The sequence below is a fragment of the Nilaparvata lugens genome, chromosome X (genome assembly GCF_014356525.2).
Source record: "Nilaparvata lugens isolate BPH chromosome X, ASM1435652v1, whole genome shotgun sequence".
In the NCBI taxonomy this organism is placed as follows: Eukaryota; Metazoa; Arthropoda; class Insecta; order Hemiptera; family Delphacidae; genus Nilaparvata; species Nilaparvata lugens.
In genome coordinates this window covers 15,684,447-15,701,014 of record NC_052518.1, presented here as the reverse complement: position 1 = coordinate 15,701,014, position 16,568 = coordinate 15,684,447, and the positions used below count along the sequence as shown (strand labels likewise).

Here is a 16,568-nt window from a genome sequence, read left to right as displayed (position 1 = left end):
AACTTTATTATGTTTGTTTTGTCTTTTCTTTTAACTTCCCCCTCCCCCATCTATCCTTTCACTCGCACCCAATCTTTTTAGTCCCTTGCCTGATCACATCTCACAATTCTACTTGTGTAGTCAATAACAATGCATAGGAATATCTTTCGCTACCGCAATAACATATCTCATTCTAGGAGGCTTCATTTTTGAGCTTTCACGTGGCCGCGATTAGAGTATTTCCCTTTGCAAAGAAAATAACATTAATAACAAGGACGTTCGTTCCAAAGCCATTCAGTTTGCATCCCATGAAGACAAGTGTTATTCTAAGCATATGGGCGATCAAAATAGCATAAACTCCTTCTTCAGCTCATATACAACAATAGTTCATGTGCCAATTTTATTCCTCCTGCTACCTGATGGAAGGGCCCGAATTCCTTTTCATTTTTCTTTTTGGATAGAGAATATTTCTCAAATTAATAATTCAAGGATTATGAGGAATTACTGACAACTAAAAAACTAGTCTCTTCCACATTTTATGATGAATAAATTCCAGGATGTGATGGTGATGAATAGAATATAGTAATACATTATGAAAGTGAGACACCACTTATTCACAGAGATCTAATAAAGTGGTGTCAGGAAAACAAAGACGTTGTCTATTCTTGCTCTAGTGTACGGCTTTCAATACTAATAACTCTTCCAACTCTTAGAAGAGGAATATCTCTCAGAAGATCGCAGTTTGCCGAAGAAATCTTCAATATTATTTGTTCTCAGTTGGAACTCGAACAATATTAAATTCTCATGTCTTATCATGTCTCGCTATTCGAAGTTCCGAGATACCCAGTCAGTGAAAACAATCTGATGACATCTTCGTCAATATCCAAAGCAGGAAATGCTGCCGATGGTTTTCTCACAGTTGAAACAGATGCAGCCTGTTTGTGCGAAAGCTCATCTATTCATTAAGACCACAAAAGTGGGCTATAGTTTTGACGAAGGGGAAGAAATCAGTTTTTTCTGTCAGCTTCGCCTGGTGTTGAGGAGTCTGGGACTGTTGACTATTTTTCCGGTTAGTGGAAAAGGGGGAGCCAGATGGTATTCCCCCTCCTCCACCCGAAACATCCGGCTACCATTCATCAGTAAGTCCATTCATTCATCGAAGGAGCTTCGCTTACGTCTACCACTATTACTACAACACCAGTCTCCACTGAACTACTCAGATCGAATTCGTTCCGGCAATTCAATGAGGGGGAGTGCCCCCAAAAAACTCGACAAACTCTTCCTTCTTCCAGGACCACCAATTCGAGATCTGAAACTTTGTTTCGGGCGTTCAATGTGCAGAGAGAAGCATCTCCCTTATTAGGAAGATGTTCCTTTGATGCCTATCAGTTATCTTCGAGATTTCTATCATCATACATGGGTACTACATGCACTTGTCCAACAAATATTGTACATTGTTTGAGAGACAATATTATTGCTGTAAAGAGGTTAATAGTTCGACAACTTAGAAAATCAATTATTAAACACGATCAAGTCTGATTTCTGCTTTCCCAATTCTTATATACATCATACAACATATATATCACAGTGTACTTTATTTCAAAAATACTCTGTCTATCACAAATCATTGTAATTCTGGTTAATTGATTCATTTTACATATATTATTGCATTCTCCAAGTTGAAATTTTCAATTTTTAATACAATGAAAAAATTAATACAGTAGCCAAATATTTAATATAATCTAAATAAAATAATTTAATTCTGGTAGGAAGCAGCCATATAAAAAGTAGACCACTTTATTTACTTACGCTGAAATTATTCTTTCCTAATATCATTGTCTAACTGAACAATCATTCTTCCTTATAATTTAATTCGCTTTGAATATGAAATGAAGGTATGAGATTACTTCCGATTGTTTGAATCGTAAAGAAAACGATGGAAGGAAGCTTTTTTCTGTTATACCTACTCCAGTTTAAAATGCAAAAATTATTCAACGATGAATTTTCACTGGAATTGGCTAATGGAAAGAAGCATTGAAATGAAAAATTATTATCGTGGAAGTCAGTGCTGAATACAAATGAACTGAATTCATACAGAGCATGTAGGGGCCTACTCAATACACTGTGTGTAGTGAGGTGTTTCTCTGTATTAAACATTTTCAGATGCTTTTCAAAGAATGGAAGACGCCGACACAATGGATCTATATATTATACTTTTTAACAATGGATGAATATTCGGAGTAATATCTCAATTATTTGTTCGCCCGCTTCGAGTGAGACTTTTTCGTTTTTCTCACGATACGAATATAATGAAAATGAGTAGTCGGGAGAATTTGAGTCGTGCGGTCATTGTCTAATTTAGACATTGGGAGAGCATATAATCAAGTTAAAGCGGGCATTTCTAGTGTTCATTAGACGACGCACGGGTCATTTAGAAGAAATTGTGGAGCGTTTTGGAAAGAGCCCAACAGTGTTTAAGGTGCCGATAGCAGGATAAATGAGACGTCGATTAGGAGGTTAAGGGACAAGACAGTTATTTTTCAGACCACTGTCAGACGGTGGTCCCATTAGTTTAGTCGAGCAGATCGCGAATTTCGACTGATGAACTTACACTCCCACCAACCACTTGGCCAACAAATTAGGTTCGTCGTTAACTATCGGCATCTCTGTTAAAATTGGATCCTAATTTTTTTATTCCATCAAATCGAAATCACAGACTCCCTAAGGAAATTTACAGCAAAAAAGGGGGAAACTTGATTCAAGAATCAACTTTATAACAAACATTCCCATTTGATTCTTAATACTTTTTATGGCCGTCTAGCCCAGGGGGATTCAAAAACTTGGATTTCTATTGTTTATTCCTCTCAAGTGTGTGTGTTAGAACGTACACTTCTCATCATCCTATCATTATACTTATACAATGATTTTATATTACTGTATTTCTCAATTCTATCCAATATTAATCACACTAATGACGGGTTGATATACACAAATTGTAAGAGAATCATTAGTCTTTTGCAATAAATTAACGGTTTTCATCTTTTGATCTGCTCTGATCTAATCTAGAAACCAACAATAAAAATAGAAACAAGAAAGATAATATCGAGTTACAAAATTAAAATCAAAATGACATTAATTATGGAGAAGAACAATGTGTTGTATTTGCGATACAGTTCAGTTTACTCTCAATTGATATTTTCGTTGAAAATTATTATTCTCACACTTAGATTCTATAGCTTGACAGGTATTGTCAAAAAGGTACTATCAAATACAGGCTTGACAGGACAGTGGTGTTTGAGTCATATGCGGGTTCAACATAACTTCAACGACAATCTGCTCAATATAGAACTATTTGAGAATTACTTTCATGTGATCTCATTTCCAGGGAATATTTTTAACATTAAATTCTGCTCTCCCGACAGTGTCATTGTTGAATTTCCATTAAATGATTGATGCAGTGTTGCAACCAATTCAACTAGTATTCAAATATTAAGTTACCGGTGAAAATTATTGTTGGCTTCAAAAAGAATGTTTGTTAAATAATTTTGATAAAATTCATTCATTTCACAGAAGGAAAAATTTTATGGAAGTTGGAAATTATTTGAATTCTTGAAAAATCGAAGAATGTTTAATGTTTGGGGAGGAAAGTGTAGACAAGAGTGCAAATTGACGGCAATCATTCATGGCTGTCGATTGCAGCGCTATGAAACAATTATGTGTATTTATTCGATGTAGGCAGCGTTGTTACAGAACAATAAAAACAATTCTTGCACACTGCCGATAAGAATGTTGCCAGCTGGAATCGGCCCACACCATTTCCAGTCGGTATAAAGGCAGTCGACTCTTCATCAAGATGAAATTCATAGATAGTCTCGCGAAATTCTTGACTTCAACACTGCTCCGATGCAAGCGGGTCTACTGGTCACTAATTGCATCACCATGCAATCCTGCCTGCTTCACCTTCCTTTTGTCTGCTAAGTTTGTGTGAGCCTCAATAGGAGTAGCGCTAAATACGAAAACTTCCTGCCGCTTCGCTATAACTTGCAATCTTGAGACAATCATTGTTCAGCCGTGTAAGCCTGATGATCTCCAGTGGGAAATGCTCCTTCTGATTGCATCAAGGATATCAGACGATTTTCTACATTTGTCTCAGTTCTTTCGAGTCTGTGAACTGGATGCCAACTGGAATACTCCTCAACAAATATAACTCTTGGTAAAGGATGTATCTAGCAGGAGGTTTGTCAGAGTTTAAAAATCCATATAACATTTTCTATCTGATGATGGACATTTTTATTAGTAATTGTTGGAATTGTGAATTATCGTGATGGAACAAATTGTATTATATTTCTTATGATGTTTATATAAGTTGTATATATGCATTTTGTATATTATTGAATATGTTGTTTGTACGCTTTATTGTACTTTTCCTCTTCGAAGATAAAGAAAAAATATTCTTCTGTATTAACTTATATGGACTAATGGTATGCAAAAACAGATTTCTTCAAATAGAGTACTGAAGAATAAAGTTGATTTGTTCGCATCATTCAAGTTTTAAAAAGTTGAGTTCAGTTAGATAAACCTTACATGCAAAAGAGTTATTGATTTTTATGCTCGGCCCTAATAAGGAGAGATGCTGCTAATGAACGGAGGTTGACGGTGATGAATGAAGCAATATAGAGTTGTATAAACCGGCAAAAAGTGCTGGACTGGCCATTCGGACCCTCGTGAGCATCTCGCAAGGTCCAAACCCTTGGTGTGTTTTCTTTGAGGTCGGGGTGAGACTGAGGGTGAGGGTGCGTGTGCGAGTATCGGTTTATGGACAAATCGAAATTCAGAAAGGAAGGGTTGAAGTAAAGGACCCCTAAAAAGAGAAAGGGAAGGCTGAGGCGGCTTCCCTTAAGGGAAAACGCTGCATTTATTAACAGGAACGGGTGACTAAAAAGAACCATCGACTCCTTTCACGTACATGTCTCTGGCGAAAACAAACCTCCCTATCATTATTTGCATATCGATCGATGGATAGAATCTTTATTAGGTGCAAGGGGGGGGGGGAGGTAGAGACGACTTGAGTCGGCTCGGTCAAGCGGTGCCTCGATGCCCCGGCAAGGGTCCGTGTGTGATCCCTCTCCAGTCACGTGGCATCGAATGAATCAATCCACCTAATGAGTGGCCCTACTCGACCCCCTAATGGAAATCTCAAACTTCTTCACCGTCCACCCGCCAAGAATTCCTTCCACTTCCTTCAACGCCGCAAACAATCCCTCGGCTCTCCACTTTACTTTATATATTATACTGTAGCAACTTGACCGGTCATTCTAGCCGGGCCTCACTGTCATTCACACCACCTGAAAACCGCCGCCATGGTTTCGCCCGTCACTAAACTTCTACATTAACTCTCCAATCTGACTACAATGTGTAGAAAACTTGCAACGCTTTAGCGACAATTTTCAGTTGTCACAGAAAGTTGCAACGATATGAATACCATAGTAATCATCTAGTTGTATTTGATATATTAGTTACGACATGAAGGAAATATAATTCATAAAGAAAAGGAAATCACAAGGAATAAACATAGAGGAAACATAAACTTAGATTGGTTATTCTAAGGTTAGAAGAATATTATATATCTTGTTTTATTTGGTCTCAAGTTAAACACAAGTAGCGTGTTAAATGTATTTTGTTTCCATTTAGTTATAGAGACATCCTACAAATCTCTCATGTTATTACTTTATATTACTCTCAATATCGGAAATCTTAAAGTAGGTACTCAGTCTATGAGATATGATCGAGAACCTGATATAATTCATGTATGGGCTTATTTGTTGAAAGATACAATCTTTAATTGGTTTACAATAGAGTTCTACTCTATAAGAAAATAACAGTTCATCAAATTTATAATAGTATATTGGAATTGTATAGGAATGAACGTTAATACTGTGCCAGATTCAAGCAACGTTTAAAAGCTATCTAGCTAGAAATCAGTGTTAGTTTATCAATCAGCCAGATAGATGAAGAAAATGAGGATTATATTCATAGGGGTATCAAATTGAAAAAAAAAACACTTGCTAGTAAACCATTTTCAGTGGAGTTGAAGTACATTACGATCCTTGGATGTGTTTACTTGAATATTCATGGAATATGTGTTACAATCATGTTTAAATTCTTCAAAGTTAATTCTAAATCAAATAAAATCGAAAACGGCTGCCCTTTCCAGGCTTTGGAGTTTGATTTTGGAATGACAAAGTTCTATGATACAGTAGCCTAAAATTCGCATGGCACTTGACTGAAGACGGGTCATTGAAGTTGGAGGGTGTAAGGGTGGAAGGTGGAGTTTGCCAACTTTCAATGTCCGTCTGGACCGGTGTAAACTGTTTGTAAGCAAATGAAGCCAATCGCTATTGCGTTGGAGTAGGTTATGCTCTTATGCTCTTCAGGCTACAATAGATTGAAAGTTCATCAATTCGACCAGAATAAGTAAACTATTTCCATGTTCCTGTGAGAACAGAGTTTGAACTCGTAAATTACTCAATCCTTGACTATTTTACTATACAAATACAATAATATTCAAAGAATGATTTACAAATAAGTTTTCATCAAATTTAAAGTATCAATTGGCTATATCCGAAGATAGGATTAGAGAATCTTATTAATCCAAAGCTTTCTGATTTCCTGAGATAACTCTCCCTAACTTGTGTAAGACTCCCATAATATCTTCACTTGCATCGAGAAAACAAAACATAGCTGTTATTATGAATAATATTACAATTCAACTGAAAATGAAACCATAAATAAATTGTTTTATCGTTAGATCACAATGTATTTTGTTCAATAAGTTATATGATATCCGTGGTCAGATTCCCCTGCTTTTCAACAGTCTGAAGAGATAGGCATAGAGAAAACTCACTAATGACTTTAATAGTGGGCTGTGAGTCCATTGTTACCTGCGTTTTTCTTCTTCGTATTCCTTTTCTTCATCTTCTACTTTTCACGCTACTGGTTTCAGTACCCGACTGACTTGAATAATTGCCCAATGCTGGAGATTCAACCACTTCAGCCTTAATGAATGGATATATTAAACACACATCTACTGTGAAATAGTTTTTTAGTCTTGAAGAATGGGTCTGTGGTCAAGATTGAATATGTTTTTAACCTCCCGGATATTGCTATGAGTGTGTGTACTCCCAAGCCAAACAAAATAACTGAACAGATTACTTGAGAAGGGTCAAGTTATATTTTTTCCTGCCGTGGTAAATCGTGAAAAAATCATGGTTTTATGCAATTCAATCTATTACCTTGAGCTTCCATATTCTAATCTTCAAATGACTATTTTGTATTTTTATAACAACAAATTAGTTATTATTATGAATGAGTATGTGAGCTAGTACATTATTTTTATTTACATAAATTCATTTTTTCAATAATATTGTAACTACTCACTCTGAGTAACTATTAATTTTTCATTAATATATCTTATTCCGATATTATATTTATACTGGAGTCCTTAGTTACTTTCTGTAAAATAGAATTACACCACATTCTTTTCACTCGCTGCACTTGCTACTATCATATTTTCTCATAAACAAGCGTTTTTATTTTCCACTCCACTAGCGCTACACAAACTCAAAGGGTTTGTTCTCTTCAATTGCCTCGTGAGTTAAGTGTTGTCCAGTATTTAAATGAATCAATAATTCTAATCTAATCACCCATTCATAATCATAGGACCTAATAAGAATTGTTTATCAAACGTATAATTCCAAAATTGAGGGAGTACGTATCACGAAAATATCAACAACTCATTCATTCTGGAATTTTTAAGGAATCGAACTAACATGGGCTGCATCAATATTAAGAGTGATCTTGTAGGATTTCAAGAGAATCGAGCATGGATATTTCGAAATTTCCAACGGTGCTATGCTCTAGCACATTAGAGACTGGATGTTATTTATAATAGCTGAATAATTCACAGGGAGAGATGTGTCAAAGCGAACGGGGTGGTGTGAAAGAGGCGTAACAGTCTTGTTCCCAGTTCGCACACACACCGACGCACACGCTGGCTGTGACGGAGTTTTGTATCGTTTTAGCCACTCGTCGATATGATATGTCGCGTTTGTCACGCCGTTTGTCAAATGACCGACTGTCCGACAGTAGCAATCGTTTTATTTATTTTGGAGGTGGCTCGCACCTGTGCCTCCCATTATTTTGAAAAGAAGACGATAAATAATGATAATGGGCCACTGTTTAATGGCTTTTGTCGAAAGCAGCTCGCGCTGTTCGCTTGTGAGCATCAGAAAGGAGAGCAGACACCGCACCACACACACGCACACGCACACCAATCACAACCCAATGCTCAACATTGTATCAACCTCATCAAATATATTTTGAAAACTTGGGAATTCTGCATAGGGATAGGTGACTACTTGTAGCTCCGAAAACCATCACATTGAGAAGTAAACTTTGCAGCAGTTGAAGCTTGAAATCTAACTACGATAGCAATAAAACAAAATAGGATATTATGATTGGAGTTTGAAAAGATATATAAGAAAAAATAGAGGAGTTAATAAGAAGAAGGGAAAAATTAACAAATACTTGTCAAAGAGCTATTGACAATGTAGTATTGAAAATAATACAAAGCTAATTTTCAATTAGAAATTTAACATAAATTATTCAGCTCTCCAATCACATATAATTTTTCCAGTACAAATAGTAGTTCCATTTGAATTATGATTGTAAACTGTCATCTTTTAATCTTGTTATTTTAGAGTTGTAATGTACAATAGTTCCTCATCAAGATTCTTAGCAGAATTTCAATTGGAAGAACAGGGAAATTGACTTGAAAACAATAGGTAAAGTTTTGGCACCATTCAATGTCCTTATATCGAAGTCATCAACTGGAAGACGATTACTAGAAGATGCGTGCTGTGGCTGATGTCACATCTTGGACGTTCGTCAAACGAAAAGAAACCGTTTACAAAGTTATTCAGAAACTGGCGATGGCATTTAATGAGGCAATAGCTCTCTTTCAAGGGAGTTTAGTGTCGTTTTACGTCGAACTGTCATGTCGTGGCGCACAGAGGCCGCCGATAGAGATTAGTCCTTTGTTCATCGACTATTTTTGATGTTACGAGAGGCGGGGGTGGAAGAATAAGAACTAGACGAAGAGAAGGGAACGAATTGGGAGTAGGTGAGAAGGAGGGGGTGCTATTATTTTATTCGATGCAGACGATGGCTAAAACCGTGTCTGCGCTTTCCATCATCAACAGCTTCAAAGTACAGCAGACAAAGACAGTGATCGAGCAACTGCGAAATACGAAAAGAGCGAGAAAGACCGCAAGATTAAATTTAGCAGCCCCGCTCTTGTTGCATCTCAAAGATTGAGCTAAGGGTTTAGCAGCCCACATAGCAAGCAATCAGCTTCAGGTGTAATACGATAACGTGTAATAACTCTACAGCAATCCTTGACGTACTAGATTTCTTACTAGTGCAATAATTGCCCTAGGAAAATTTCAGCAACTCGATATGTAACAACGGTAAGGATGCAAACTAAGGATGCAACTGAAAGGTGAACGTCTTCATGTTGTGTACTGTCCATAACAGCGCCACGAGCATCGGATTGCTATAATAATTCAACCAAAACTAGACACCGTCTTGAAGCAACAATAATTAATTAGATTTGTGTTCATTTACATCCATAAGTAAATCAGAGTAACGAGATAACCTAATTACTTCCTAAGCGGATCCTCGCTTTTTGAGGGTACTAGATTTGTGAAATTCAATTAACAAGGAATAATATTCAAGAAGCTATACAAAGAGATGTCAGTTTATCAGAATTGAAGAGTGCCTTGTAAGGTTGTTCAAACTTGAGATTTAATCGTATGTGTGGTAAAAAGTAAATTCGTATGGCTTTTGTTGGTGGGGAGTCCCTTGCGGGAAGGTCCCACCGCCTGAATATATAATTTAAGCCGTTAATGGGCCTTACGACTGTCATACTTCAGCCGGGACTGACCGGCACTAACGTGCCCATCCGATAACACGGGAGTGATCTGGTTAAAAAACTTTTGGTATTGAGAGGGTTTGAGCCCGGGATCTCTATGCTGCTACGCAGGCACTCTATCCACTAGACAACGGATCAATCCATGATGGTGGTAAAAGATTTAGATTCTTATGATATGCGCATTTCGAAATGATGAGTGAAGTGATGGTTAACTATGGTTAACCATAGTAATTGTGGTTAAGGAGGCTAAACCCCTGTAGTCATGACAACAGAAGGTTGTTATGCCAGCTTCACTAGAAAGATTTTGAACAAAAATAATTGAGATAAGAATAATCAGAGTATTAAGAGGATTTGGAGGAACAGGTACCTGGAATTTCTTCCCTGTGTGATAAGGTACAATCAAAGTGCACTTCACTCCTCAAGGGAATATGTAACCTTCCAGTTTTATTCTGGACAGATTTGTTGAATCTGGGGCATAGAATTATGGCTCTTGATCCTAGATAAAATATTCCTTTCAAACATACACACTCACCTTTGCATACTAAAAGTCTATCGTACCAATTAATAACAACATCTCATCGTTATCTGACATTTTAACAAGCGAATGTTTGAGATACCTGGTTGCCTGCTATTGGGCGATAAACAGAATGTAATTCTTGCTCTATTCAAGATAACAGCGTAGACAATAAAAGCTTTAGAAGACAGATTCAACTATGAAGAGAGGTAGGTTACACTATGGCGCCTACATTTATTACTCTTGATTCAGTAATATAACACGCCTTTTTCGTTTAGTCCTCAGCAGACTGAAATTGTTTGCTTTCTGATCACCACCCCCACTATTTACTATTTATGATATGTACTTGAAGACAAGAATGTTGGATTGACTCGCTACCTTAACGAGAATTCCTTCACAGGTGGAGGATTCTGTAAACAATACGGAGTGTACAGATGTTTTATAGCCCAATTCTACAGTTCTTGATTATGGGTTACTTTCTTGGTCCCTCAATATTCAAAATGTGTATATTTCATACGCTTCAATGGAAACATTGAACATAGTGATGAGACTGACGAGTAAGATTTTAGGAGAATAGATCTGTCTGAAAGTTCCTATTTTAAATCAATTTCTCATCCATTACAAAATCTATGAAATCACAATCAATTGTGATCGAACAATAATCCTGTTATTTCTGTGTGGATGGTGACTATAGAGATACTAGAGTTTGCTTGGGTAATGAAAGGTATCATGCAAAGAGATGAGAAACCAATTACCATATTCCAATTATTCTCACAACGATCCTCCTAAAATATTCCAAGCTCATTCATGGAATGAGTATGATTATCATACAGCTGGATTCTGTGTTTAGTTTAATCAGTGAATTTCAAAAAGTTTCACTTTTTGTGTAGTTGAGAAGTTGATATTGTGGTAATTATTCATATTGAATGAAAAAGACTAAGAAATTATCAAAAAACCACTGATTTATTGATAATTAGAAAGACTGGTTTATCAGATTGACAATGGTGTAATAACCGAAACCGGTCTTTCTAATTATCAATAAATCAGTGGTTTTTTGAATATTTCTTAGTCTTTTTCATTCAATTTCAAAAAGGATAAAATATAGAGGAATTATGATATCGGTATTGTTTCCAATCCAACAGAGGTGGAGGGTACTATCGTCTACCGCTCAAATAGTGCATTAAGGCCCTATTTATACTGGAAGCTATAAGTTATCAAGTTCCATGATTAGCTAACTATTGAGATGACCTATTTTCGGAGTCCCTTCAATTATTATTCAACAGGGAAGGTAGTGATGGGGTGTATCGCTCATCGTAGCCGAGTTTGGTTTCAGCTGCACAGTATATCATTATATCTGGAATTCAACTAAAATGCATATCTCGAGTTCAGCTACAATGTATTGCTATATCACGAGGCTGCATTATTTAGTTTGACAGTAATAAGATTCGTTATAAGCACTCTCACAACGGACAACCTTACGTGACTCATGCCCCTTCAATCAATATTGAGTCATTTATTGTGAGGTTGATCGTATGAGGGAGGGGGTTTCCAGGAAATGCGAAGGAAAGAGTGGAGTCCTTGGGTTTGATTCAAGACAAGAGTCATCAAGAGGGAGAAATTTGTGTAGAATTTTATTTGTAGTTGTTCTGGTATTAGCTGTTGTTCGTAAGCGGTTGGGAAGTTGTGATGACGATGATGATGATGATTATGATGACGGTAATGATGATGAGAATGATGGAGTTGTGCAGATTCGATGAGTCGCGTGCAACTAGACCATGTTGCGTGAGAGAGTGAGGCCGATTTATGCATCAACCGCTTCTTATTATATTTACATAATACGAGCCGGAGCGTCTGCGCTATTGTTTCTTTTAATATGGGATTCGGTCGGTGTGAAGAATCGACTTTCAAACTAAGAAACTGCCTATAATAGTCCACACCGCTCTGCTTTTAGGAGACTGGGACTTGAAAATACTATCATCTGAATCAGAAATCGTCAATGAAGGCTGGATGTATAATACTACTATTTGAGTGAAGAGTACAAAGAATGCATTTAATATGTAGAAAATGTGCTGTCATGATCAATGAAATATCACTTCAAGCAGTGTAAATAGACGACTTCTCAAATGAAATCAACATCATTCAATTGAATGTCAATACACGATATTTCAGCATGGAGCTGTTAGAAACAGCTTTTTGTAAATCTTGTTGTAATGACTCATGTGAATTTGGTTAATATTTCATTTTGGAATCAATTTACTCTAGTACGAATGTGATTTAAATAAGTCAGCACAATGATTGAACATTATGCCAGATAAACTATTGACCATCTAATTTCCAAGACGTGTGATTCTTTTCAATTCTCGTGGAAGTAGAGTAATCGTGTTCATTGAAGGTGTGGCTGAACAATCTGACAGGTTGCGTAAAGAAATGTGATTTCCTTCTTATTCAGCTATTTACAAGCTGATTTCCTGGTGAAACCGATATTTTCAGTAATGCTTAGAGTGTTCCCACTCATTTAATGGTCTTCGAAGTGAAGTAGTTTCAAGCATCGCCGTTTTAATGTCTCCACGTCACGATAAGCTCAGTGATGCCTCAGTAAGGCTTGAGCAATTTTAGACAGACCAATGTGTTTGCATAATTTATATAAATTGAACTCTGATGTTTTTCAGTTTTGGGATGGAGGAATACATTAGGTGGAGAGGAAGCTAGAATTTGGCCGATGGAATGGTACTGTACGCTGCTGACAGAGACATTCTTATCCAATTAAAATTTTCTGGTTTCCGCTTTCCATTCTTAACTTGAAGGCACTGTTTTCACCACTTTGGTGACAAACACTATTTCCTGTTGCTATTTACATTTGGAAATCATGCATTGGATTTATCACTACTTCCAATAAAGTGCTGAACTACTTCTGCTGTTTTGTACTTTCTATGTTACTCATGAATTTCAATGGACAAAACACCTATTCCAATATACCCTCACCAGATGATTGGGACTTCGTTTACAGCTGCATCACATGGAAAGCTAAGTAGATTTATCTGAAAATTCTTTATCCCGCTATTCCTACATTATGTTTCTGTCTCGTTCACGAAATTATACATAACTCACGTATCTCAATGTATTTCAACTTGATAGAGAATAAACACAATATTTGAAGTCGAATAAAATGATAATTTTCCTATTTCATAAACATTTTCGAGCTTCTACACATTTTTATAATGTGTTATACTTCCAATCCGGTCGAGCGTTATTTATTTCAGGATAGATCTGAAGCAGCAAGGACTACACGAAATTGTATGGAAACATTTAAGGAATTCTAGCTGAGGTGGAACAGAGACTTCTATCAGGATCTTTTACTCTATTAGATATCTTTTTACTCGTGCAAGGACATAAGTGCTCATGTCCTACTAATTGTACGTGAATCTCCTGTATTTTTCACATTCTTTTGGGGGACTATTGTTTGTTCAATTGAATTTCAACTATTATTATGTTCAATTATTGAATTCAAATTCATACTTTTCAAATTTTAGTCCTGATGTAAAAGTAAGAAAAAATTTAAGGAATTTTCATACAATTAGCAGAATTCTAACAAGATTAGTTTTCTGTGGATTATTGAGAATTACTTCTCAAATTCTAGTCCTGATGTAAAATGTATGAAAATATTTAAGGAATTCTCATATAATTAGCAGAATTCTTATAAAACTAGTTCCCTGTTGATTATTGAAAATGTATCTTCTATTTTCATGATTGGTTCCCTGATGAGGATTCCAACTCGATTTTTCACTTTTTTCGACAGTTACTGACCCGATAAAGAGTGCTAACCTAATTGCTGCGCCAAAAGAAAACGAAACTGCCAGCGTGGGAAACATGGGCTATTGTTGTAGGCCTACGAATTTCCGCAGACCGGATTACCTCAGTATACATCTCAGACGAATTAATTAGAATTAGAAGCAATAGTGAGTGAGGAGGAATGGATAGTGGAGTACCTCCTTGTCCTTGGCGGAAAGTTCCACTTGGATGGAGGAGCGACTGGCCTCCTCACCAGGTGTAGCGGTGGCAGCCATCTTGGAATCGGGCAGTGAGCTCTGGTTGGCGACGGACAACTGCTCCTTCAGAGCACTCACCTCTTTTTCGGCCAGGGTCGCTCTCTGTAACACCAAGCAAACAATACATGTCCGGTTAGTAGTGCAGACAGACAAGGTCGCCTCCACAAATTTATGGCAGCAGAGGGTGATGCCCAAGCGAGAAGGTGAAGCTGAGAAGGTAGAGGAGAAACTGAAGGAAAAGGAGGTGGAAGACGACGATTAAAGAGAGTAGGAGAAGAAAGAGGAGGAGGAAGAGGTAAAGGAATATGCCGATAATGTATATTGGATTGATTATTTTCATTTTATTTTCACGTGCTAGGTCTCGACAGACCCATTGATTGCACAAAACAGCATTTCAATACGTATCAAATAACAATCAAAATATACACAATATAGCACAAAAGTAGGAGAAGGAAATGTAAGATAGGAAAGCGATGAAGGGGAAAGAGAGGATAAGATCGGATGATTTAGATGGTACAGATGGATGAAGAGAATATCATGGTTGAGAAGATAGAAAAAAAAATAGGAAGGGAGAAGAAGCGGAAAATAGAAGGGGGCCTTGGAGGAAATAGAAGGAAAAGGGGTGATCGAATTACGAAATTAACAATATTAACTGTAAATAAACATAAGAATTGAACAAATAATGGCAAAATACATTTAAATGTAAGAAAGATAGAAAACTAAGAAATTGTCAAAAAACCACTGATTTATTGATAATTATCACAAACCATTCTCTGTTTATCAGAGATTGACAATGGTGTAATAACCGGAACCGGTCTTTCTAATTATCAATAAATCAGTGGTTTTTTGACAATTTCTTAGTCTTTTTCATTCAATATGAATAATTACCACAATATCAACTTCTCAACTACACAAAAAGGGAAAAAGATAGAAAACAATTCGCTCAAAGAAGAATGGAAGAAAAAGAAGCAATAGTGATGAGGAAACATTCATTTATGAATAGTGTCGGGAGGACAGAATCATTAAGACTGTCTCGAATGAATACTCCACTCTATTCGAGGCCCTGAGAAATCGCTAATGCTCTTATTCTAAAAATGCTAAGTAAACGAATACAATTTTCGTGTGCTGTCATCCGAGAATTGTGAAGCTGAAAGTATATTGCATCATTCTTATTCTACCTGCTAGCTAATGGTGAAATACTGGCGTCTTGAAGGATAACTGATCAGGTATTATTAGTTATTATAATGTGTGGGAAATCGCATGGCATGTCATTAAGCTGATGCTCGATATCTTTGTTGAGTTAATGTTTCGAAACAATATCAACTGCGAAATTTGCCTTTAGTGTACACTGGTTTGATTTAGATTGTATAACTCTAGGTTCAAATGTGATAGTGATACGTTATAAAACAAGATATCTTGATGTGGCTCTTGAATAATCGTCATACCATGAAATATTAGCCCACCATGAATAAAATAAATTAAGAAAACCCTCAATAAAATCGATTGAAAAGTATAACAGTGGCATTCTGATGAATCTATTTTCAATATAATGCCTCATAGAACTACCTCTTTCCAATGTCATTAGAGCTAATGCCAATAGAACTACAACATTCCAATATCATTGTAACTAATTGCAATAGAACTACCTCATTCTCTGTACAAGAATGAGCTAGCTCCTTTTCCTGCAAAACTTTATAACGTTACTGATGAAGACACAATCGAAAACATTCCTTCAAATAATTATCTACTTTTAGAAACTACCTCATTCTCTGTACAAGAATGAGCTAGCTCCTTTTCCTGCAAAACTTTATAACGTTACTGATGAAGACACAATCGAAAACATTCCTTCAAATAATTATCTACTTTTAGAAAATTGAAATGAATTGTTTTACGATTTCATATCCACTGTAAAACACTTATTCTTCGGGACAAATCCAAACATTGTAATCCACAACACATCAAAGGACAATATTTGTTTGGATTTAAGCAGCCTGTAATGCAGGAGCGGGTGAATACTGTATCAAGGTTTTAGTGAGTG

At 36.5% G+C, this 16,568-nt stretch overlaps 1 protein-coding gene across 1 annotated transcript in view; it reads right to left on the bottom strand.

The window, feature by feature from the left end:
* LOC111062854 (homeobox protein cut) overlaps positions 1-16,568 on the bottom strand; it is a 92,679-nt gene that overhangs the window by 29,061 nt on the left and 47,050 nt on the right. The window contains exon 2 of the mRNA XM_039441460.1: positions 14,471-14,632. Coding sequence (XP_039297394.1) covers positions 14,471-14,632 — 162 coding nt within the window. The remainder of the gene's footprint in view (positions 1-14,470; positions 14,633-16,568) is intronic.